At 42.5% G+C, this 25,888-nt stretch overlaps 1 protein-coding gene across 1 annotated transcript; it reads left to right on the top strand.

Moving 5' to 3' along the window:
- Nucleotides 1-7,636: 7,636 nt before the first annotated feature.
- Nucleotides 7,637-24,588, top strand: LOC120748344 (antigen WC1.1-like). The gene is made up of 16 exons (XM_040054483.1): nucleotides 7,637-7,706; nucleotides 11,985-12,299; nucleotides 13,801-14,109; nucleotides 15,122-15,436; nucleotides 16,258-16,569; nucleotides 16,866-17,183; nucleotides 17,904-18,218; nucleotides 18,884-19,198; nucleotides 19,864-19,926; nucleotides 20,013-20,327; nucleotides 20,518-20,553; nucleotides 20,855-20,992; nucleotides 21,293-21,398; nucleotides 21,964-22,031; nucleotides 23,140-23,319; nucleotides 24,491-24,588. The coding sequence occupies exons 1-16, from the start codon at nucleotides 7,637-7,639 to the stop codon at nucleotides 24,586-24,588; spliced, it is 3,273 nt and encodes a 1,090-aa protein (XP_039910417.1).
- Nucleotides 24,589-25,888: the final 1,300 nt, after the last annotated feature.

Below are 25,888 nucleotides of genomic sequence, written 5' to 3'. Positions count from 1 at the left end.
AAGAACATGATTTAGCCTGGACTTTCTAGTTTAGTTCCAAATGAACTAATTTCAAACCATAAGAGTCATAAAGTAATAGAAGGTGAAATGGGTAGATTAGATCTCTAATCTGGAATATTGAGGGAGGTAGAAAATTTCTCCTATTTACTCTTCTTTCTTTGAAAATTGCATTTTGTCTATGACAGCGGAAAAACAAGGCCAAGACTCAGACCAGAATGTAATCTCTCTTGAAATGTTTAAAGTTACTAACTCATGACACAAAGATATCACACCTGCTTGATCACAAGCATGTTCCTATTTAATTTGGGAATATGATGCTTGAATGCTGTCTCTGGTTACTACAAGCTCCTAATCTGGATGCTAAGGAATTCCCAGAAATATGGGAATATCTTACTGATCATTTTTGACTACTTTTAAATTGTAGAAAAATATTTGTTGACTCTAAAGGTGTCTACAAAATTCCGGTAGGGTTGAGTACAAAATGAAGCCATTTGAGCTTCCTTAGTCTTGCTGATGTAGTGACCAGTGTCTGCGTTCCCAGTGAAATGATGCACTGGGGGACTTGCCAAAATCCAGTGCTTAGAGCTAATGGGAAAAGTCTCACAACATTCTTGGTAAATTAGGACTGGAGCTTCAGAATAATTTTGAGCTGTAGTGGGATTTTATTTACTTTTAAAGTTACTCTCACAGAAACATACTTGACTTGACCCTTATGTTCACTGAGCCCATCCCAATTCAAGGTGTCTGGTTTGGATGTCAATCTGTTTGGATGTCAATCTGTTTGGATGTCAATCTGTTTGAAGCAACGTACCTGTAATTGATCTGAGTCTGTGCATGAAGAATTGTATCTTAAAATACAATGTCAAAGGATAATTTGTGTTGGAGTCTTCTTTCCCTTCGCAACAGAAACTGTGCCACAGGTGACAGCAGTGTCTTCCATGAACACTTTCTGTGCCATTGAACAGAGATGGTAGAAATGCAGCCCATGGCAATGACACCCTGAACTGCCATTGCCAGCACCACGCATTGTCACCATGCTGGTTCCCGGCTCAGCACCATGAGACACCCGTGTTGGGAGGGTTGGTCCTGCCTCTGCCCTTCCCGGCTCTCCCCTCACCGGCCCTCAGGACCAAACCTCAGAGCTCTCTGACCACACCAACCTGCAGAACACGTGGGCTGTGCTCAGCCCACAATCCCTGTGTGCTGTCCTGCTCCTGGCTGAGCTCTGAGGCACACGGCTGCTCAGCAGGGACACCCTGGACAGCTGCTCTCACACAATTTGCTTTATGTGCCATTATTCCACATTCCTCATGCACATGAGATTCACAGACGGTCCCTGTGCTATTTTCCTGCCTCGTTAAGTCCATCTTCCCTCCACAGCTTCCTTTCCATATTATTAAATCAAGTAGTTACCAGGTCATTAACACGAATTTGTGGATCTAAGAGGGAAAGCTGACCAAAATATTGGAAGGTGCATCATAGGGCCAATCTTCTGGATGACCTCTCTGTCTGCAAATGGCCAGCCAACTAAATATTGTCTTATGAATAGAAATATTTTTACTTTGCATTATATACACAGTCTACTAAATCCCTGTGTTCTACAGAATAAATTATAAGATACATTTGATAAGGGTTTGTTCTGGGAAAGAAATAACAATTCCCTGTTTTAGCAGGAAAACGACAGCTTCTGGGATTAGGATCCTCTGAAGACATGTATCTTGTCTGAGAGTAGGCATTTTCTCTTTTCTCTCTTCTGTTTGTAACCCAGAGGTGGTTTGTTTCCCCTCCCCTTAAACCTACCACTTTGCAACCTGAAGAAGGTTTGAAAGTCATGGAATCAGATCCTTCCAAAACATCTGAACTGTTTCCACACACACCATTGCCACGTATATGGCATTGGCAGCTCGATTCAACTCTGGAACAGTGATTCAAATCATGAAACAAACAAAATTCATAGCTCATCCTGCTCTAACACTGCCAGAAGGACATCATGCAAACCATGTTGTCTTGTATCTCTTTCCATTGAGCACCCAGAAAAAAGGCCACAAGATTTTCTAGGAAACTTCTCACATATAGCATAAAACAATGAAGCCAGCATTTGAAACAAAGTCCTTATTCTTTAAAATCCCTTTTCTGTGTCACTATAATTTCATGATGAAAAAAGTCATCAGTAAGCAATTCAAACGTAGACAGCTATTCCCATTTATTTTCTAAAGCACAGCCTTTTCCAAGTAACAAACCAGTAATTTGATTAGAGTCCTTAGCTCAAGGCAAGAAATGCAAATATCTACATGAGAGATCACTACAGGATCCTTCTCTGATTTGCATTCCCATAAGCACACCTGGAATTTTCATAGTGGAAATTCTGGACAACATCTGATGGACTCTGCTTTCAATGCCTGTCAGAACATGATTTAAGAATTGGGAGCACAGGTTCAGTTGGCAGCTGGGCACATTATATGATGGTCCTTTATTAGCTCTGCATGTGCAGATTGAAATCAAAGGCAGGAAAGGAGCATTTAACTGGATACCATCTTACACTGAAACAGACATCTATTAAACAGACAGTTTCTTCACCAAAATTCCTTTTTTTTTTTTTTTTTTTTTCTTTTTTCTTTTTTTTTGTCTCAGAGGGGCTTCGTTTGTTGAGATATAGAAACGCAAGTGTTAATCATGCCTTCAGGTTGCAAGAGTCTTATACAAGCCAATTTTTGTTGTTTATTCAGACAATTCACTGAGCTCTTTTTTCAGTTTTTACTTATGCAGTGAAATCTCTAAGGACAGTATCATTTTTTTATGAAGGGACATTAGAACTATGACCTTTTGAATAGATTTTGAATTATTTTCATCTATCCTATGCAACAGAATGGAACACTACACTAAGTTCAGACTTGAAAATGAAAATTCTATTATTTTCAAGTAGTTGCACACATATGTAAAGATGTGTTGAATTAATCTAAAATGCAGGATGGGCAGAAATTTCAGTTAAGCTATGACAGCATATATGTGTTTGTGGAAGCCCAGGAGCAGTAAACATCAAAAAATGAGCAGTTGCTCAAAAAAAAAAGAGAGAAATATCTGCTTAGGGGAGTTGTCAGCAAATCACTGTTTGTTTTTACCACAGTCACAGAAAGGGTGTATCTACAAGCACATCTTACACTTATAGATGCCCAGATCACTTATTTTACAGGGAAAAAAAAAAAAAAAAAAAAGATCTGAATAGAAAACCTCATTATTCAGTGTCATGAAAATTGAGATTGCTTTAAAAAATCACCAGCAATGGTATCAGTAAAAATCAGATTTAATACTAAGCAAACTAAGCATGACAAAGTTCCTTGGCAAGGTTTACTCTACTACTTATTAGATGGTTAAGGCACACCAAGGGTAAAAAAAGCGACAAACAATTCAATTTGTTTAACTCTTCATTCAATGGGTCATAAGATCAAAACACAGTTTATTCTGAAACTGAATAACATCTTATCTTTTCTAACAATAAAAATCATATGGGCTCGCACTTGAAGTCTCCCCGAAACCAAATTTTGTCAAATATTAATACTTCTTTAGAGTCTACTTTCTTCAAGTGATACTTCTGCTGAAAAAATTCTGACTGACACAAAAGCATTTGGGCTCACAAGACAGTAAATATATAGCTAGCTTTTGTAAGGTTTTGACAAATACATTCATAAAGATAACACATAGGTAAATACCACTCCAGATAACTTCATTTCAGATGTCTCTTTAAACCACTGTCAGTTTGAGATACAGAGATTAATCTGTCTCAAAGCTCAGGTTTATCTTAACCACAGGATACATCTCATTTCTCTGAAACTCAAAATCCCTCCAGCACAGCCTGAGTAAGGAAGAAAGTGGTTTCCTTCCTAACTGCTTGTTTTCCTTCAGGCAGCCCCCCTTTACCTTAGCACTTAGTGTGTTACCTTCATCTCTTAACTCCATCTATGTTTTGTTGAAAGATAACAGCAGTTCAAAGGCACCAGTACTTACACAGCCCCAAAACAAGTTTCAAAGCAGCCTGTATTAACTTCAGGCCACAAGAGATGCATTTTGGGTGTGCTTATCTTTCTCACTTTCACAGGTGTGTGGGACTGAGAGTCGTGAGACCTGGAGGAAGCTTTCAGAAATATGTACAGCCTTCTGTACAAAAGGGTTCATACTCTGAATTGAAACAATCAGGCAAGAGTGGTTTGCCTCGTAGTTATGTTGCGGTGAGTGATGTACTTTGAAATTCTATGTTACAATGTGCAGCAGTAAAGGTATAAATTTCCCACAGATACAAAAGAACTGTGTCCAGAGGGATTGGAGGTAAAGATTACTGCTGCAAGCTGAAATCGTGAGACAGAACAGTGTCCTGTGGGATACATGATGGCTTTTGGATCAAGTCTGGTGCTGCATTTCTGTCATAAAAGCCCACAAGGGATGAATCTGCATGAATGAGCAGGGCCTGTGCATGTGATACCAGAAACCAGATCAAAGAAAGGATGGGTAGGTGCTGAGATGCAAGTGAAATTCTCCAAAGAATACATAAGGTCAGGAGACTCTCAGTCCTGCGGATTCAGAAGAACAGAAAAACTCAGAACATCAAGATTTTCAAGTCTCTCAAGGCCACAAGCATGTCGTGATACCAGGTAACAGTCAGTGAGTGTCTGTGTGAGGCAATAACTGAGCATAATGTGTGAATTGTTGTCTGCTATTAATAAAACCAGCTTCATTCTACTAATAGTCTAACTAGTAAGAAGCGATCTAATAGACTTTATTTGAGATCTTTTTCTCACCTGACCTGAATAACAACGAGGAGAATTCACAAATTTACTCATGAAACCATCACGTCCTTGCTTGACTCTCTAGGACAAGTACAGGCTCATTCATGGTTGCCTACCTGAGCCCCACCTGTACCTCACTGACCAATAAATATTCCACTAATCCTGCTCATTGTCCCTTCAGTGACCTACCCACTTTGCATTATGTTGATGATAGGGAAGTCTGAGATGTTGCATATCCTCTGGGCAGAGCTGGTTGTCAAGTACCGGATTAAAATGCTCTATGGTCGCTATGGAGTGAGTCCTTTCTGTCTGCTCTACAGCAATCTTCTCTTGTATCTGCAGCAAAAGCATGATTTATTCAGAGGGTCTGTTGTGGTAATTCCTGAACAATGGAGAAAGGATTTAAAGGAACCATTGGAGTCATCAAATCTACACCTGTGTTAACTGAATGAAACATGCCCAATAGTTCCTTTCAGTGATTATGACCTTGGTCATCACTGCAGAAGTTTTCTGTCACCATTTTTACTCAGAGCTTATTCCAGGGCCTTATTCTTCCTCATTGTTAGGAACCTCTTTGTGACATCCAGTCTTAAATGTCTTCATAATCACTTTATGCTTTTCTTTACATTATATATTCCTTGTTCCAGTTAGCGTTAACCTGACTCAAAATACTTAGAATCAAAAGTTTGTTTTGTTAGGCTGGTTTTTTCATTACCCTTTGACTGTAAAATGGACTTTGTATTCATCTGATCATCCCTTGAAGATATTCTTTGTATTGTTCCAACTCTAGCACATCATTTTGGTAAGCAAAGTATTGTGTTCAGTTTCTTAAGCAAAATATCTCAGAGTTGTTCTGCTGTTTCCTGCTTGATTTTCCCAGAATCATAGCACCATTTTAGTTAGCAAAGATGTTAATAATATCAAGTCCAACCATTAATCTGGCACTAAACCTAAGGACCTGTGGCCTGAAGTGCCTCATCTACATATCTTTGAAATAAATCTGTGGATAGCAACTCAGCTGCTTCCCTGGGGAGCATGTCCCAGTGCTTGGCAACCCTGACCGTGAATAATTTTTTCCCAATATCTCACCTCAGCCTCCTCTAGCACAACATGAGGTAATTTTCTTTTATGCTGTCTTTTCTAACACCCACGGGCACTGGCAGGGACCTGGCTACGTGGACGCAGTTCCTATAAAAGAGGCTCTGGTCATCGAGGGCCTGTATGTTGAGAAATAGATCTTACTCTAATGCTTCCTGGAGAGGCTTTAAAATGTCAGTGAGAATTTAGCTGGTGGACACCAATCACCAAAGAATAGTGCTAAGTGAAACCACTGAACCTCAGTATAGGAAGGGACATGATAATGGATATCTTACCTGTCTCTCATTAGCACATCTGTAGTGGGATTTTCTCCACTCTGACTGCATTTCAAATGGAATAGCAGTGACTTTCTGGTTTTCAGAGGTCTGTATCAGGTGGCAGAAGCAGGACGCTCTGCAAGGGAAGGTCAGCCAGGAACCGAAGCTGACAGCAAACCAGGCATGAAGCAAGATCCTCACAAGGGCTGCAGTCCCATAGTACCTGAACAAAAAAAACCCTCCAGAATAGGTCAGCAACAGCAGCAAGGTTAAGCCAGTTGCACAGGCAATCCAGACAAAACCAGGATCAAACCATAAAGTCAAGTCAGCCGATCAGGGTCAGGTATCAGCAAAGTTCATGGCCAGACCCCAGCCTGGCTGCCCTGTAGCTCTAGCAGAGACCACAGTTAAGTGTCTGAGCTCCTGAGCAAAGAGCAGGCAGCCTCTGGCCAGACTCTCTGCTCTTCCTGTCAGCTCTTTCTGCAGCAGTCTGACCCAAGGCTATCCTACCGCAGTTACACACAACCTGAACAAGCAAAGCCCAGTGAGAAGGGGAAGAGGTTGCAAAGATTGGTGTTCTAAGGACCCAACAGCATGGATGTTACTGAACTCAGGATTCTGGATAAAGAGCGGATAGATGCCATCAGACAAAAGGAGGATGCTGTCAGTGACATAAAGAGGAATGTGTGTTTAGACTGGTGTAAACAGCATTCTGCAAATTGTTCCAGTTGCCAGAATAAGTCAAGTAGCCGCTGTTTAATTAACAGCAGCTTTTATTCCCCCAAATTTGCCGTTCTAGAGTGAATGGCAGAAGGAGTAGAACTACCAGCAATGATCACCTGAAACAAAAAGAAACTCAGCAGAGGAAAGAGGAAGGCCTGTAATTCTAATCCTAAGGAAGATATTTTTTAAGAACTTCTGCCCAAAAAGTTTTGACCAAATAAGGAAGCCTTTAGCCTGCCCCCGAGACAGAGAGGTTATCATTTTTTACTCACCAAACAACCTCTAGTGATCAACACCCTTTCTGCTGATTGGAGTACAATTTCTTCCAACGAGACAGATAAGCTACAAATTAAAGGAATTTCCTTTGCCTTTTTTTCTCCTGAAGTGATTAATAAATGACCAGTGCTCTGCACTTTCATATTCCTTTGTCAGGTGAGAAATAACCACTTCGCACACTGCGCTGCCTGTGCCAACAGTGTTGGTCCCGCAGAAAAACAATTCCGATGATGACATCAGATACACCATCATCCTTCATATAAGGTCACAGGTAAACTTTTTGAATTTCATTGGAGGTTTTGGCTCCTTCAGATTGGAGATTAATCTGCTGATAACGTCTAAAAAGGTGAACAATATTTCTATTGGTTCCTTCAGGTAGCTCATGCTAGCACATGAATCTATATATTTCCTCCTTTGTAGTCACTTGTGAGATACAGGAATGCACAGCCAGAATTTTATCTAGGCAGTGCCTGGAGGGTGAAGTTTCATCCATCTGTGGTCAGGATGGCAACAAAAGGACATCTTTCTGCTCCAGTGCTGTGGTTGTTTTTCCTCTCCATTCAGGTCTCCTTGGGTAAGTACATACTTTATTTCGCACAAGGCCGTGAGGTAAAAAAAACCATGCAAATTTAATATAAGTAGGTCGTTATTCTACCAACCTCTAAAGCAAAGTGACAAACATATGTTTAAGTGTGTTTCTTATGTCTTTGATTCAATCTCCTTGGTAATCCTGAGATAAGGAAGGGTAAGCCTTTTGTAAATGTTTTGTATTTTACTCAGATATCAGTGACTGGACATTGTGGTAAGAATTCAAGTCCAAATTTTGTAAACAGTTTAGCTGTACTAAAAACCAGCTGAGTATTCTTACTACTGTCTTTATCTCACCCACTGAGGTCTTTGTAGACAGAATTAATAATTCCAGGTCTTTGTTCAACACCAGTTAAAATGAGGTAGCTCTTCCCTGTGGGCCCTGTGTGGAGTTTGGGAAACACAACATCTACTCAGTTGTTCCTGCATATCTGAAGCTTTTCACTATTTGTCTCTCTGCTCTTCTGGAGCTATGTGTACATGCTTGATGCTGGTGATGATAGACAGATTTTGGGAACCTCATTTTTTTCTCTTTCCGCATGGAGGTGACATTATGACATTGTGATGGTGGTTGCATCTCTGTATGATGACAACAGAACTTCATAGTTGATGTTTTGCTACAGCATGGCCCTAGTCTTGAAGGTTCTCAAGTGGATGTAGTTGTGTAGATGCAGTCAGAGTTCACATGGAAGGGAACAGGAGGCACTCTTGACACATTTTCATAATATGAAATTTTTTTTATTTTGACACCTCTGTAGTGATGTTTTAGTGTCAACTGAGCTGTACTGCAGAAATGAGAGTGAGTTTTCTGCCGGCTCCTTGTTAACATCAGGGAGCAGTAACAGACTGACTGGAAGATGCAGACAAGAGTAGCTTTACAATGACACCATCATCAGGACCTATCCCCCTCGTGTCTGCCCAGGCAGCACTTGCACTCTCCATGCTGCCACGGGAGTTCTGATGTTCCCCAGGCAGAGCACTGTGCAGAGCAGTGCAGGAATCACTACCCTCCAGGAATGAGCTGGCAATCTGCCCCTGAGGCAGCAGGCCTGGGCTGGAAACCTCCTCTTAGGGCTGGGGGACGGGAACACATGGTGCACTCTCATCCTTTGCCTGTGAGAAGAATTGGGTTTTCAGGCAGAGCAAGCAAAAATCTCATGCCTTCTCAACCAAGCAGAACACCAAACCACTGAATTCAGTGAAGGTACTTGTGGGACGTGCTGTGGAGTGTGAGGAAATACAAAATTGTACCTGTACATAGCATAAAAAATTCAGAGAAGCGTGATTACAGCAGATTATAGCTTTTATTAGGAAATATTTAAATCTGTCATTTGGGTTATGCCTACCTCTTCATCCAGTCTTGCATGATGTTACATGTTGAAAACATCAGAGGTACAATTATAAAAAATTTGAGTGCACAAATGTCATACAGTTGAATGAAGAGTTGTTCATTTTGCTCCTGGATATGGCTAATAGAAATTGGTTATCTGGTTCCTTTAAAAATGTATTAGGAATTCTACTTCTCTTAAAATTAATTTCTCTTTTAAATGTATAAATGTTATAGCTGAGAACACTTTTTTTTGGACTATGTTCTTCAAATAGCCTGGGGTTTGTTCTCCAGAATATCTTTCTAGAGGCTTATAAGATGTATTACAAAAAGATTATGCTCCCTCCGAGACAACATGTTGCAGACATGAAGTGGTCTTTTAGTTACCTGAGGATTGTGCTACACAAGTGACTTTCATACTCCGAAGACTTGAGGAGAGAGGATATTTTGCAGAAAAAGTTGGTTTTGGAAGCTACCAGCTGTCAGTGACTTGAATAACCACCTTTTTTGTTTGTTTGTTCCCAAATTTAAATGATAGGCAGGGAATTGTCAGGAAATCCAGCAGTATTAGCAAGGAGGTGAAGCCTTTGCCTGTGTACGAGAGGTGATTGTGTGTCAAAGCTTCATTGTGTCTGACGAAGCAGCTATAGACCACATGAAGATGGAGGCAAAATTGCCTTCCAATTGACTACTGCTAGCAGTTTACTCTGCAAAAAGAAATGAAACACTGGTCAGTTTTGGAAAGAAATGGCTGCATTAGCACCAGCTCATGGGTTACGGCTGACACACTTGCAGTGAGTAGAGAGAAGAATTAGATTTGTTTCCAAATGCGAAGAAAAATTAAATATTCTCATTTCACAATGTCAGACTACATCAATATATGCGATATGTAGAAACACCTCTCTTTTTTGAGGAAGAGGGGGAAGGTGATATTTTACATAAAGGATTGTTTGAAAGAAATCTTACAGGAAAATCCAAGGCTCTTAGTGCAAATTATCTTTTGTTGCTTATCAAACACCATCATTGATAGGAGATGATCTTCCTGGGCTATTTGCAAGATTTGCACAGCTGCACTTCTTTCCATCCCCATCGGTGCCCAGTGCTGGGTTTGGATGAGTACTGCAGCTTTCTCTTGGCACCTGGTCACTGCAGCTGTGAGTGCAGATCAACAGGCACCACGGCCAGGCATGGCTGCGCTGGAGCGGAACACAGAGGCGCTCCCACATAGCACAGGCAGTGAGAGAAGGTCCAGGTCTGTGCTTAAATGGTGGGGAAGGCCAAGGCCATTAAGGATTCTTAGTGCACTCAGGACAACAACAATTGGATCAAACCTGTCCTGTAAATGTTTGCTTTAATATTCCATTGTGTGTCAGGTCTTGAAATAGTAAAAATCTGTGACCAAAGTTATTAGGCTTTTTATTGTGACTGTCCTGTAAACCTTCTTTAGCCATGTGGTCAATCTGAATAATCCCCCAGGCCCAAAAGAAGTTGCCAGCCCACTTCAGGGATTTACCTATTCCATAGTATGCTGAAATGCAAACCTGGTCAAACTGAAGACAAAAGTCAAGATGCAGTGGCCAACTTCTTCCTGTTTCCTTTGCACATTTAGCTTGTAATTTGTCCTTAACCTGGGAATACAATAGTCCTGCATGCGGTTTTCTACCCTTTGATTTTCCACCCATTTCATGAATATCCTCTTCCATGCTTCATACAGCAGTGACTTTGATCCAGCTGGTAGTGAGGCTAACTTTTAGTCCAAGGAATCACACATATGTAATAATCACCTACAAATACATGCCCACACACACCACAGCTGTACATGGCTGCCCACACAGACAAAAACATAAACAGCACCTGTGGTCTTACAATGACCTACCTTAACTTCTTAAGTTAAGGCCTTTGATATGGTCCCACGTAATAGTCTTGTCATTAAATTGGACATATGGATGAATTTGATGGATGGACTATGCAATGGATAAGGAATTGGCTGCATGGACACCTCCAAGGAGTTACAGTCAATGGCTCAATGTCCAAATAGAGATCAGTAACAAGTGGTGTCTGTCAGGGGATGGGAACTGCACAAAATCCTTATTATTGACATTGGTAGTGGGATTGAGTTCACCCTTGGCAAGATTCCAGGGGACACCAAGCTCAGTGGTGCAGCCATTGAAGGAAAGAATGTTATTCAGAGGAATGTTGACAGGCTTCAAAAATGAGCCTCAGTCCATGAAGTTCAACAAGGCCGAGTGCAAGGTGCTGAACGTGGCTTAGGACAACCATCAGGATCAGCACAGAGCGGAGGATGCATGGCTTGAGAGCAGCCCCATGGAGAAAGACGTGGGGACACTGGTGGGGACAAATTGGACTTGAGCTGGCAATGTGCCCTTGCAGCCCAGAAAGCCAGCTTTGAGCTGAGTCTTCAAGTAGATCCGCTGACCTTACCACCTCTCCAGTAGCTGGCCTGGCTCCTCTGGTCCCTCTGGTAACCTCCAGTCACCTCACTCCCAAAGACACACACACAAACTTGGCTTCCAGGCCAGTTAACTCACAGGTTAATGAAGCTTGATCGACTGTAGCAATCACACTCTGACAGGCAGTCCCCTCACCCACTCCAGTTGCCAGTGTTTATTGTGGTAGGCTTTGTGAATCACAAAGCAGGGACATTACTCAGCATTTTCCAGCCCTGATAAGTCAGTAAAAGCGAAAGTTTGCCTGTCATTAGAAATAATTTACATTTTAGCAGTGCAATTAGCTCAAACTTGTAAATATAGACCTAACTCCTTACAAAAAAATGTTCTTTAAGTTGGGCTAATTAGAGAGGTGAACCAAATAAGTCTGATGTATGAGTAAATTAAGAGCAATGATGATCTCATTAGCATCTGCAATAGATAATCATGATTAAGCTCTGTCTTTTCTGTAACCTTGCTCTGTCTGGAGGCGCTGATGAATTGAGGCTCTCAAATGGAACTGTCCCCTGCTCTGGAAGAGTGGAAGTAAAACATGATGAGGAGTGGGGAACCGTGTGTGATGGTGACTGGACCATAAAGGATGCTGAGGTTGTCTGTAAGCAGCTACAATGTGGATATGCTGTTAAGGCCCTTAATCGAGCTCCTTTTGGACAAGGAACTGGACCAACGTGGTTGTACCGAGTTGATTGCCATGGCGATGAACCTGCCCTCTGGAACTGCACACATACAGGATGGGGTGCTTTTACCTGCCCTCATTACTTTGATATCGGAGTGATCTGCTCAGGTAAGAAGTGATCCAACCTTGTTTAATAGAATAAAAGATATGAGCCTGCAATCAAATTTTGTCCTAGTTGGATAAAGCCAAGTACTCCCTCTACTCATCCAAAGCAAGTTGCTCCAGCATTAAGTCTTCTGCTGAGTGTGAGTGTGGGCTGACATTGTCTGGGCACAGCAGCAACACAGAATGAGCATATTAAATGACATAGAGCAGGGAAAAAAAAAAAAAAAAAAAAAAAAAAAAAAAGCACTATTTGTTTCTACCACAGCTCTTCTAGGCAACAGAAGAGTAGTACCGAACTTGTCTTTGACCAGGAATGTGGACTAAAAAAGCAGGTGTAGGTAGAGAAGTAAGAAAATGCAATGTTATGTGGTATAGCTGCCCTTCTTCTCCAGATCTTCAGGTAAGCTAAGACAGGACGGTCTGAAATGGCAGAAAAGTCCAGTATCTGTTTGGCTGCGTCCTGTGCCAGATGTGGAAGGTTTTACTCTTTGGAAAAAGAGCCACTGCAAGAGGTGTATCCTTCCCAGCTTCAGGACCTTGCCTTTGTCCTTTTTTGATTTTTTGTAAGGTCCCTGTCAGCCCATTAGTCGAGCCTGTCTAAATGTCTCTGAATGGCAGCTCTGCCCTCATGGTTATCTCCCCACCCTCTCAAAATCACAAGAATGTACTCCAACACCACCTCCATGAAGAGAAGACAGTGAGCAGAACAGGCCCCTGGAAAGACACAACAAGTGATATTCCACTTGCTCCCATTAGTGAGTGCAATTCACTAATGACTGAGCCTGACCATTCAATCAGCTGCTTAACCGTGCTGTCCTTCCAGCCAGACAGTAACATCCTAGTTCCTGGACATAAAAATATTGTGCAAGACAGTGTTAATAGCAGTGCTAAATGTGGGGTAAATGACATGTGCTGCTGTCCCCTCATTCATAAATCCATTTTAATCAGAGAAAGCAATACAGTCCCACAGGCATGATACACGCTTGATAAAACCATGCTGACTCTTCCCATTCATCTCCTTGTGCCCACAAATGAGTTCCTAGAAGTCTCGCTCCATATTTTTTTCAAGTATCAAAGTGGGGCTGCTCAGCCTGTAGGTCTCCAGGCTGTCATTTCTGAAACTGGGTGCAACATTTCCTGTTTCCTCTTCCTGGGGTGCTTCAGGTTCCTGTTCACTGAAATAACGAAGTCTCAAGGGCACACACTAATAAATGGCTGTTTGTCTCTTTATCTATTTGGGGATTGCTACTTCTCAGTCATAGGCAGATGTTCAAAGCTCCTTCCTTCTTTCCCAAGGATTTAGTATTTTCACATACTGAGAAATGAGCAATCCAATACACTATTTGCTTTTTTATCAGTGCTATACAGGAATTGCCCCAGTCACAATTCAAAAGTATTAGGGGTCCTCAGAGAAGTGAAATGTGTCTTGCCCATTAAGGTACAGGAGTTATGAAAATAGGTCAGTACAATCAACCCTTGATGCTGGATTTCTCATTTTTTCCAGGCTTCTCTGATCTGCGTCTGACTGGAGGGGACACTCCCTGCTCAGGACATCTGAAAGTAAAACAAGAAGAAACTTGGGCAACTGTCTGTTTCTCACATATTGATTTCAAAACTGCCACTGTCATATGTAATGAGTTAGAGTGTGGCCAGGCTGTGGATACCTTGAGAGGAACTCACTTTGGAGACAGACATGAACTAATCTGGCAAGAAGAGTTTCACTGTGTAGGGAATGAGACTCACCTTGCAGACTGTCCCAGGAACATACACCACACTGACACGTGCTCTCATGATGCCACTGTTGTGTGTTCAGGTGAGATTTTTGGACTGATGGACATAATCCACCCATGTTCTGTATGCTTTCTTCCTGTTAACCCACAGTTCAGAGCATCTGCACACGTCTGTGGCCCTCAGGATCCTTGGATGCTTCCCCTACCATACCTTGAGCCTTTCAAGGGGGACCAGAAAATAACAGAGAGCAGCCCCACAGTGTCTCATTCACTCTGCTGAGAGTCTGCATCTAACTTGGGCTGCTCTAATCACTTCACTACCACACAGAGATCTCAAAAGGGCTGTTATTTCTTTTATGCTGTTAGAAATATGCACTCATCAGTCCTAAGAATCCATCTCTTATAAATAAAAGGAAAAATGGCCAGAGCAGACAAGTGGGAATATTGAGACATTAATTTATTTCCTGTGGTGCCAGTGTGTATGTTAATCCCTGGTAGTTTAGTTAATTATAAACTGGAAGAGGTACCATATCTCCAAAATTTTTAAAGAGGCACAAGTTAGAAATGTAAATTGCTTAAAAAAAAAACCAAAAAAAAATCAGTTGCCAGAGGCCTAGATGACTTTCATTGTGACTGGAAGGTAACATTACTCAAGAACTCCAAACAGTCAGGGCTGCTGGGGGCTCTGAGCACAGCTGTGTATTGCCACCCATTGAAAAAGTGAAGATTAGGCCTAACAAACACAACTTTTTTCCTCAGGCCACAGTTTTAAAGGGGTAAACTAAACCTGGGGCAGAGCTGCTGGCAACAGTCTGATGCAAAACAAGCCTGGAAAAGGGCTGGAGTTCATGTCCATGGACACACTGAACTTAAAGAGTCAAAAGACTTTTAATCATACAGTGCAGGCTACAACATGGACAATAGAGAGTTTTGTCAGAGCTGGCTTATCTGCACCCTGTTCTAAGATGCTTTCCAGTAACCTGACACGTAAATAAGGGCTAGTTTCTTGCAGATAGAGAGACCTCTCTTACAGATTTCAGCGCAATAGCACAAAAATCCAAAAGTAACTGCTAAGCTCCTTTATTCTTTCTGCAGGCTACGGTGGGTACAGACTGGCAAATGGCAGCACCACGTGTTCAGGGAGAGTAGAGCTTCTTCACGGAGGCACATGGGGAACCCTGTGTGACTACCTGTGGGATTTACCAGCTGCCAATATCCTCTGCCAGCAGCTAGACTGTGGAGTTGCACTACTGATACCAAGTGGACAGTCCTTTGGGGAAGGAAATGGATCTGTCTGGAACGGCACATTCAGCTGCCAGAAGAATGGCTCACGCCTGAGAGACTGTCCCGTGCGTGCTCTAGGTCATGATGAATGCCCTGCTGGAAAAGAGGCTCGTGTGACATGCTCAGGTGAGCAGTAGAAAGGTCTGAGAGGAGAACTGAAAAAAAACCCTTCCCTGAGGAAAAATATGGACTCAAAATTCAGAGGTCATATGTGGAGTCAGGCTCTGTCTTTTGAATGCTGCAACAGGAGTCGAGGCTGCGCTTCAACTGTACCACAAGGCTGCTCTCTCTGAAATGCTCCTAGTGTCAGGTAACAGCAAGAGCAGGGCCACTGCACAAGCCAGGATGAGCTGGGCACAGAGGCTGAGCACAGCACAGGCAGAGTCCTTGCCACCAAGACACATTCCATCTGCACAGAGGACAGAGGAAGGTGCTGGTAATAGGGTCTATGAGCAGTCCCAGACAAGTCAAAGCCAAAAAAGACATGTAGGGTCTGGCTGGAAGGAACAGCCAGGCATAGCATGAGACAAGACTGGAGTTGGTTACACCTGTCTTCTACTTGAGGGAGGGACTGCATTCCTGGTCCAGGTTCAAGTGAGGACTTGGACCAGCAGTGGAAGGATGCAGAGCCATAGCCCAGCAGTGGCATTGCTCTGAAAAATTAAAATCTATTGGTTGACCCAAAGCCCCAAAACCTAGTGCCCTGAAATTAAAAACTGCAAATGGGACCTGATCCTGAGTTTTAGTCATGCTGCTCAGTAAAATAGGCTGGACTGAAGTCTAGTTGCATGAGTATGGAAGTTTCTAGTTATGAATATGGCCCAGTTAAGTCATTTTTACTACTGAATGATAAGAAAAACTCATTCCCATTTCCCAGTCACTTCCAGGTCCTGCCCATGAGCAGTTGCAAATGTACCACTCCAATATTCCCTTTCTCTTACATTCAGGGTGTCCAGGGGGCAGGTTGGTGAATGGCACCACATGCTCTGGCATTGTGGAGATCCGCCATGGAGACACGTGGGGAAGACTCTGCCAGTCCCACTGGAATTTGCAAGCTGCCAGTGTTCTCTGCCATCAGCTGAACTGTGGCTATGCTAAATCAATCCAGATGGAAGATGGTTTTGTGGATGGAAATGGGCCTATATGGAGAGATGCTTTTCACTGTCAAGGGACAGAGTCCTGCCTGTGGGACTGTGCTCAAGTGACTTTGGGCAATCCAACCTGTTCAGCCAAAGAAGCAGCCACTGTAACTTGCTCAGGTAAGTCAGGAGTGGCCTTTTTTGGGTGGTGCAACTTCAGACCAAAGCAGTGCTGGTGATCTCACTGACAGGATCTAGTCTTTGAGGTAGGGAAGCCTTTCTCGCTTCCCATTGCAGGCCCTTGTCTGCACAAAAGCCAACAAAGCCTTAACAGGGGCAGTCTCCTTAATCAGTGGTGAGAATTAATATTTTACCAGCACAGAAATTTGGCTTCTATAGCTTTCCTGCAAGTTATTTCTACTGCAGTGAGATAAGTAGATGTTACTCAATGTATTTCCCAACTCTCTTGAGCCCAGGTCTTGCTGAATCCCTCAGACTCTCAGGTGGTGAGAGCCGCTGTGATGGGCGAGTTGAGATCTCCCTCCATGGTGTGTGGAGCAGAGTCCTGGATGATAACTGGGACATTAACGATGCCCATGTGGTGTGCAGACAGCTCCGGTGTGGGACTGCTGAGAAAGCCTATTACCCTCCGAAGTCTGAGCGAGGCATGGGTCTTGTTGGCCTCAGGAGTGTCCAGTGTACTGGAAACGAGACCCAGCTGATGCTCTGCAACACCTCCCATTATCAGACAGTGCCAACGGGAGTTTCTGAAGATGTTGGTGTGATTTGTTCAGGTGAGATGCTCTGTGAAAGGCACAGAAACTAGGTACCCTAGTGTTTCCTAGGGTTTCTCCAGCCCACATTGTCCTGTGGTGTCACAAATCTTAAGTTAGCATGAGTCTGAGCCTGATGATAGTTAAGGAAGCAAGTGTAATTTACGTATTTCTTTCTTCATCTGAATTTCTGACAGAATTATCTTCCAGAGCCAAAAAGAACTACTAGAACAGAGAAGCCATAAGAACACTAATATGGCTATGATTGCCAAGCACTCTTACTGCCACTTGAGAATTAAATAGCTTTCATTTTGTGACATTTCTATATTTATCGATACTTGGAGCTATTCTACAGAATATTACAACTGTTTCTACTCTTCTCTGATTTTGTAACCCATCTGTAACAGGAACAGTGTCTGTCTCTACCTAAATGGGTATAAATAGAAAACAGGTTGTCTGGTTTTCAAAGATAAGGTGACGTCTGCATATACTTAGTATGATTAGACACTTCTTGCTTGCAATATCTCACAGGAGTTATTCAAACATCCACCTGGTGCAGGAGTAGGCCTTTCCCTTTATGCAGTTTTAGCCTCACAGGACTTCTGCCCAAGCAATGATAGCAGAAGAATTGGGATATAACAAGAACAGAATATCTTAAAAGTGCTTTAAAAATATTGCCATTATGCTGACCTGTGCATTACAGTTGTGCTGCATGTTGACAGCTGGATTTTCTTCCTACAGGCAGCAGACAGATGAGGCTGGTGAATGGAACAAACCACTGTGTTGGGAGAGTAGAGCTTTATCATCACGGCATCTGGGGCACCATCTGTGATGATAACTGGGATCTATCAGATGCCAATGTTGTTTGCAAACAGCTTGGATGTGGGCATGCCATCGAGGCATTTGTCTCTGCTCATTATGGAGAAGGGTCAGGGCAGATCTGGCTGGATGATGTGAATTGCACAGGGGATGAATCTGATCTCTGGGCATGTCCCTCTAGGCCGTGGGGCCAGCACAACTGCCAACACAAAGAGGATGCTGGAGTCCTGTGTTCAGGTGTGTTTGGAAAAACCTTTTCTGAGCCTGTGGGTTCAAGCAGGAGGGTTGTATAAAAGGGAAGTCGAGAATAGTGGGGACTTGCTTAGACGGCCTCTTCCTGTCTTGATGACAAGCACAGTTGGTCAGCACATCTTCTTGGTCCGACCAAGATGTAAAGGATCTACAGAAGCCCATATTATGCATCAACACACACGCACATACAAAAGTCTGTGGTGTGGTAGGATATTTGGAGTATAAATTTGAGGAGTTTGTAAAGATTTCCACAGCAAGAGGCTGTGTGCTCATTATAGTAAGTTACAGTCAGCTCTGAAGCCAGTGGGGTCAACCCACTGTGCACCACAGAATCAGACAGTCCCAGCAGCTTATGGTGGCTCTGCTCACGCATATTTCACACAGAATGGCAGCAGCAAGAGAGAGGAGAAATGAAAGAGAAATGGAAAAAACCACTGCTGACCCCTGAAGGGAGTGCAGCCTGTTAGGGCCCATGTTGGACCCAGTACAAACCCTGAAAGGACTGAAGCCTCTGGAGCATCCATGCTCCACTATGGGTAGAACCAACACACGTAGTTAGCACTGTAAAAAAAGTGTTACTACACAGGCAGGAAAGCAACACATACGAGAATTTTGCGGCACTAATTCTGTTTTTATGTCTTCACCTCCAGATTTCCTGGCTCTGAGGCTGGTGAACGGCAATGACTGTGCCGGACGTGTCGAAGTTTTCTACAACGGGACGTGGGGGAGCGTTTGTTCCAATAGCATGTCCCAGCTCACCACAGCAACCATGTGCAAACACCTGGGCTGCGGAGATGAAGGAGAAATAGAGATAGACTTTAGATATGGCAGAGGGTCTGGGCCCACGTGGCTGGACCACATTGAGTGCACTGAGCAGCACAGCTCGCTCTGGCAATGTCAGTCAGACCCCTGGGACCCTCAGTCGTGCAATAATCGAGCCGAAGAGACCCACATTACTTGCATTGGTAATCAGAAATGCATTTGTATGTGGCAGACATGTACATTAACCTATGCATGCACACGTGGACATCACAGTAATTACTTTGTGTTCACTTGTTACCTGGTATATATTATTTCTAGTTTCGTGAAAATGGCAGCAACATTAAATAGGATGGTGCCGTTGCATATTTTGTAATGCAAAAATGTGATACACATTCAGTCTGTGAGATCTGAGTTAGGATGAGACTTTCCAAGAGGTCTAGAGCCAAGCCTATGTTTCTACATGTAAGGAGGCATATCAGTGTATACACATAGCCATGGACAAGTGTACAAATCACTTTGGTTCTAAAGATTCATTTCTAATGCCTGATCTCATGACAGCATTTCACACCTATGGGTATCAATATCTGTATTTATATATATATATTCACTACACTAAAAATGAATTTGACATGACTTTCAGATATCCTGAAAGGGATTGCAGCTGCCTCATAAGAAGAAGGAAGGCATAACCATCAGGAAGATTATTACTCACAGAAACAGCTAAACAGCCATCCGCCAAGAACTAAACAGGCCATACACATATTTCAGGAAATAATTAACCTGATGGTTAATTTTCAGGTATTTTATAATCTCTCTTTTTTTTTCAGAGAATAATTAAATTATTTACTTCATTACTTAAATTCTGCAGGAAGAAAGGAGGCAACATCTCCAGCTGCGTTTGCTGAATGTCCAAATTCTACAACTTGTTCAGGTACCTCCACCTCTTTCTTTTTCCTTATTGGTCCCTGTGGACCTTCCTGCTGTTTCAGTAAAACAGAAGGTTTCTGTGTTTTGCAGACAGGGAGAAATTACGAGTCATGGGAGGAGAGGATGAATGTTCAGGCAGAGTGGAGATGTGGCACCAAGGTTCCTGGGGAACAATCTGTGATGACTCCTGGGACATGGCAGATGCCAATGTTGTATGCAGGCAGCTGGGCTGTGGATCTGCTGTGTCTGCTCTGAGTGAAGCTGCCTTTGGGGAAGGGACTGGTCCCATCTGGCTGGAGAAGGTGCACTGTAAAGGAACAGAGCTGTCTCTTTGGGACTGTCCTGCCAAGCCACTGTTTGGCAAAAACTGTGATCATAAGGAAGATGCTGCTGTGAATTGCTCTGGTAAGTGGCTGGTCTGTTATTTACACACATATGGGAAGGAGGTGGGTAGGGGAGCATTATGTCAGCTGTACTTCCCAGTGACTAGCCTTTCATAATTTTGACTGCAAAAACATCACAAATTATATGAAGATAGCCTCCTTATTTTTCATACTTGCCTCTTCCTTAATCTGGACTCATCTTCCTTTTGCAGGTGTTACAGAAACAACAGCATCACCCACAAGAGCAGGTAAATTCATTCTCTCTCTTTCTTTTTCTCCCATCAAATGACAATTTAATGTCCCTGATACTTAGCAGATAAAATAGCAGTTTATTTCAGCTCATCAGAAAGCACTTCCTACATCTTTTCATAAAGGAACACTGAGTGGTAACACCCCCAGCTGCTAAATTTTATTTGCTTGAGCAGGACCCATAACAGAGCAGCAGGTGCCCTGCCTCACCCTGCTAGCATGGGCACAGCAAGCGCCTGCAGACGAGGAGCTCTTTGGGACATGAGATTCTCTACCTGTTTCCTCTTTGTTTCCATTCAGATCGTCCCCGTCGCCCTGCCACAGGCAGTATGAGACTTTCAGTGCCTGTCATCCTCTGCATTATCCTGGGGACCCTCCTCTGCCTGGTCCTTGCCATTCTTGCTGGGCAGATCCGACGTGCCAGGGCACAGCAGAGAGGTGGGTCTCTCAGGACAGGTATGAAATGCTTGCTTTACATGGCCCCAAATGTTTGGTTGGATGGAGAGGCAGTGGGGAGGGGTGACTGAGATGAACTGCATCTGTTGCCAGACTGGGATTTTTCACTTACTTTCTGGCAGTGAAAGAGCCCTGAGGTGCTTATCCTCTGTCAGCACTCCTTGGTGCCTTTCTAGGTACCAACCAGGCCATGTAGACCCCTGTATGGCACTTCTCCTTTTCATGACTCCAGCCTGAGTATAAGCAGAGACTGTGAAAGTGATCCTTACCTTTTACTTTCAGGCTCCAAACTATCCTACAACCCCTTCTCTGAGGCTGTCTACGAAGAGATTGATTATAACCTGATGAGGGAAAAGCAGGGCATGACTTTACTCTCAGGTCTGTGTGTGTGTCTTGCTTTTCTCAAGGAAAAGCTTCTCCTTTCTGATCCCAATCTGATGCTTTGCAGCTCCCAAATCTACAGGGAAATTTTAAATTCCTGGATTTGAAGAGAGGAGTTTCCTACTCAGTGGACTCTGTCAATTCCTCTCCTAGGGACAATTTGTTTTGTGCAGTCCTCACTGCAGCCACAGACCATAGATCAGTATAGGTCAAACAAACTAACAAAATCATTTTGCTACAAATATTTAAAGCAGGGACAAATAAAGGAATAATTTGCATCTCCCTCACAGCAGCTGGGTCCCTGTAGGTTTCCTCCCGTGGATCGCTTTTCTCCCTTTGTGGCTTGCCTCCCCCATGATCCACAAGAGGTATTATGGGGCCCCTGAGGGATTCTTGGTTATTCCATTTTATATTCTGACTTGCAGAAGTAATACTGACTGCCACAGAATATGCTGGACTAGGATGCTATTACTGTCGCCTGCTCTTTTCCTCATGGTGCAGTCTTAGCACTTAAGGAGAGTTTAATCTGCTATCCTGCTCTTACTCATTTACCTAGATTCTTATCCAGAGAGCTCAAAACCAAAGGAACAGTTTTATAGAGTGGACAGTGATGAAGAAAATCATCCTAGAGCTACTCAAGGTAATGTGAGAAACCGTTTGTACAAAGAAAGTGATCCCAAATCAGAGTAGTTTTTAATATTCAAAGCATTATAAGTGATTAAGACTTTCATTCCATGTCCTAGTGATGTTTCATTGTGATCCAAAATCCTCTGTGTAACTCTTGTGGTGGAAGAGTGTCATGCAGTCTCAAAACCAGCACATACAAGTGCTAGTTTTCTCTTCTATATGAGAAATTCAAACTAAATTGTTTGCTGGTAGTTCTGCACACACTTCACAGGATCCAGTCACATGAATCCAACAATGTGACAACTGCTTCTTCCAGACAAGTTGCTATTGCAACTGTAATAGCTTGTAAACAGTTGCCTTATTTCTGAGACAAATGGGGAGAATTAAAACAGAGGAAATACATATTCCAAATAAGAACACTGGTATACAATTTGAGCCAATCAAGGGATCTTAATCCAAGTAATCTGAAGAAAATACAGATTCCTAGCTGTGGGATTTGCCTGGGGGGTACATGTGGTTTGTTGGTTGTTTTTGTTGACTAATTTGGAATAGGTGAGGGAGAGCAAGTGTTTGGAGAAGAACTGCATTTTCCCAGAGCTGATCAAAAAGCTCTGTTAACTATTGTCTGGTGTCCAAGAGACCAACTGCCAAAGGCACAGGCAGCCTTGGACCTCAGTTACCCATATCCTGGGCTCTGCACCATGTCTTTATTTTCTACTGCTTTTCTTATATTAAGGACTTTTTTTTTTTTTTTTTTTTTTTTTTTTTTAAGTTAAAGAAACAAACTAAGAGCTTTTCCTTACTTGCTTTGAAGTGCTTATAAAAGACAGTTATTCTAAATAATTTCTCTTATTCGGGTTGAATATTGATTTCTAGGTAAAAAGTGAAACAGGAGTGCATTGATATGCTTTTCTGTTTATACATGTATTATTGGTAAGCATTATGTATATGCAGTAAAACTGTGCACACTAACATTTGCTGAGGGATGGATTCCTGTTAAGTACAGGCACGTCAGCATTACCAGTATTACCAGTACACATTACAAACACAGTATTACCCTGTGTTGCTGGATCATCATCTACTGCTTTCCCTAGTGGAACTTAATACCTGTACTGTTCCAGAGACCTCTCCACTGCCTGGAAATGCCCTGGAAGATGGTTATGATGATGCGACAGAAGCTCCTGGACCTAGAGATGCTTCTCTTTCTGGGCAGAATGAACAGGATATCATTGGGATCCCTGGAGGAAGTGACAGAAACAAGGATTCATGGACAGGTGAGGCTAGAAGAGCAGTGCTGTTCTGTTTTTACTGCTGGCTAATCCATGTTCTGCTTTCCTTACATCCATAAAATTCCTGCCTGTGGCCAACCCAACCTAAGTTTCCACTGCTGCAAATTAAAATTGTAACTTCCTATTAGAATGACCACGGGGACAGAGTGTTGCAGTCATCTTTGTGACAGCCTTTTAAATACTTGAAGACTGATAACAGTTTGTTGACATACCTGTCCCCAGCTCTGGTTTGCATTTTGTTTCTCTAGACAGTCACAACCTAAATTAGTCAATTTTCTACTTAGGCCTTGTAGAGTACACTCTGCTCATGATGTGTTGCCACTCAGTCCATGTCAACAGGTCTGTATCTTTCAAAAATTTTTTTCAAACCCAAAACTGTACAGTATTTCTTTACAGCATGGTACTGAGATCTTACTAGTGTCAGGTAGAGCAGAAGGACCAGCTCTTATTTCTTACAGCATATCCCTGTTTCCGGATGATAGTGTGATACTTCTTTTTTTTCCAGCAACATGACAGGCTTGAGAGAGCTCAATATTTGATGCAACTTCAGATTGTGCTCTGTAAAATACTACATATCATTAGACATGGATTTTTCAAATGACACAATTGACTGTTTCTCCTTTCATCTGTAGTCTCTTAAGTTTCCTTATTAGATCTCATTCTATGTCCATGGAGGATGGACTGAGCCAAGTTTTTAACCTGGCACTAACCAGGCCCATATAACTCAGTATGAATTAACAATAAATATTTTAAATATTTAAAACGGACTTCTCTTTTCAGTGCATTTAATGCATTTAATGTAACTTGAATGAAAGTGAAACACCTTCTGATCCAAACTCTACTTTTTGGGATAGTGATAAATATTTCTGGCCTATTGGAGACATGGAAAAATAATCAAAATATAGGACTCAAAGTAACTAGAGAGACATTAGAGTTTTGTTTTTTTTTTTTAACAGCCCATGAATATATTCCTTTCAATGTTGTGCATAAAGCTTAGTCCTTGGATATGTATACACACAGCAGAAAGCAGAGTGACCTAAGTATTTCCCAGGTCTTTTGCAGTCACTCTTATCTAAGCTTCTAATTTCTGGCGGAGACAACTGGCAGCTGCACAACCACACAGAGGTAATATGTACAGGATGTGCATTTCTTTATCTCAATGCTCTTCCCTTCATGTTTTCAGACTGGACTCCCAGAAACAGGACCGCTGAGGCTGAGAGAACCTCATCCCCTGCTCTTGAAGATACTGACTATGACGACATTGAGGAGCTGGGACACTGACAGAGATTGCTGAGCTGTACTGACTTCTTCTGGAAACACACCACTGTCCATAAAAAGCTAATCCTGTACTAGCAGAACCAGAACAACCTGCATTCAAGATTAGTTTGCATAAGTTTGGGTTATTTCCAGAGAAGAGATTACATATGTAAGAGATAAACAAGCATAGCTGTTAGGAAAATCTTTCAGATTTCTCTTATAATTTCTTGTTGCTAAGACTTAGTGGGCACTTTTTTTTCCTTTATTTTTAAATACCTTAATTTAATTTTTTTTACACTGAGTTAATTTTTTTAATTATAATATTTCCTTAATAGAAGCTGTCTAAAGGTCTCAAATTTATGCTTTTCCTCCCAGATATATGGGGACAGCTTCTAGGACTTGTTTGGAATGGAGACCGAACTGCAGGAAAATCCCCAAAATTCTGTTCCAGCCAAGTCTTTGAGAAAGGAATTCTTGCTGAGTCCTTCTGCAGGAACATCAACAAGGTCTGACAGGTGTGCTGCAGGCATGCTGTGAGGCACAGAAGGAGGGAAACACATACACCCATGGGATTTAACTGCATCATGCAATCTGCTTTTCCTGGCTCACTAACAGGAAAACTGGGAAAGTAGACAGTTTTTGCAAGGAATAGGAAAAAGCAGCAGAAACTGACAGGGGCACCCAATTTTATGCCAGAAAAAGGTGTAGCAAGCTATTTATCCCTGTCAGAACTATTTACACCGGACAGAACTTCTCCTCTCCAGGTGCACCAGGCAATGACTAGGAAGAAGGAATCCCTGGGGACTCAGAGATGGCAACAACTGATGTCACAGGCATGATGCAGTTGAGCTGAGTGCTCCCCAGTTGACTGGGGTATATAATCCTCAATGTGACTGAGTAAGTGGACTGATAATGGGAATGTGTTAAAATTTGTAGCCAAATTCTTACAGCATTCTGCCTGCACCTGAATGGCACCTGCACAAGGAAAATTTTAGGATAATTGGAGTAACTGGATTAAAAGCATATTAACAACACAAGTTTAATAAAAGATGTAAAATGGCTTAACTGCGGGATCTATCAGGAAAAGTCTCTCTTCTAAGGGATGAAAACAGCTGCATACAGGATGAAACTCAGGAGAATCAGGCTACAGCTGAGCTCATTACAAATCCATCTTTCAAACTTTTGAAAAAAAAAACAGGTTCGAAAGGAAGTTGTTTGTGAGTGGGGTTACAGGCAGCAGTGCTTGTTGCAGCCTGTGTAGCCAGCTGCGTTGGAGTCACCTCTGTGTGTACATATTTACCTCTCTGGGACACACACTCAGCCT

The sequence above is a fragment of the Hirundo rustica genome, chromosome 2, assembly GCF_015227805.2.
Source record: "Hirundo rustica isolate bHirRus1 chromosome 2, bHirRus1.pri.v3, whole genome shotgun sequence".
In the NCBI taxonomy this organism is placed as follows: domain Eukaryota; kingdom Metazoa; phylum Chordata; class Aves; order Passeriformes; family Hirundinidae; genus Hirundo; species Hirundo rustica.
Note: the sequence above shows the minus strand (reverse complement) of the source record. Positions and strands in the feature narration are given on the sequence as shown.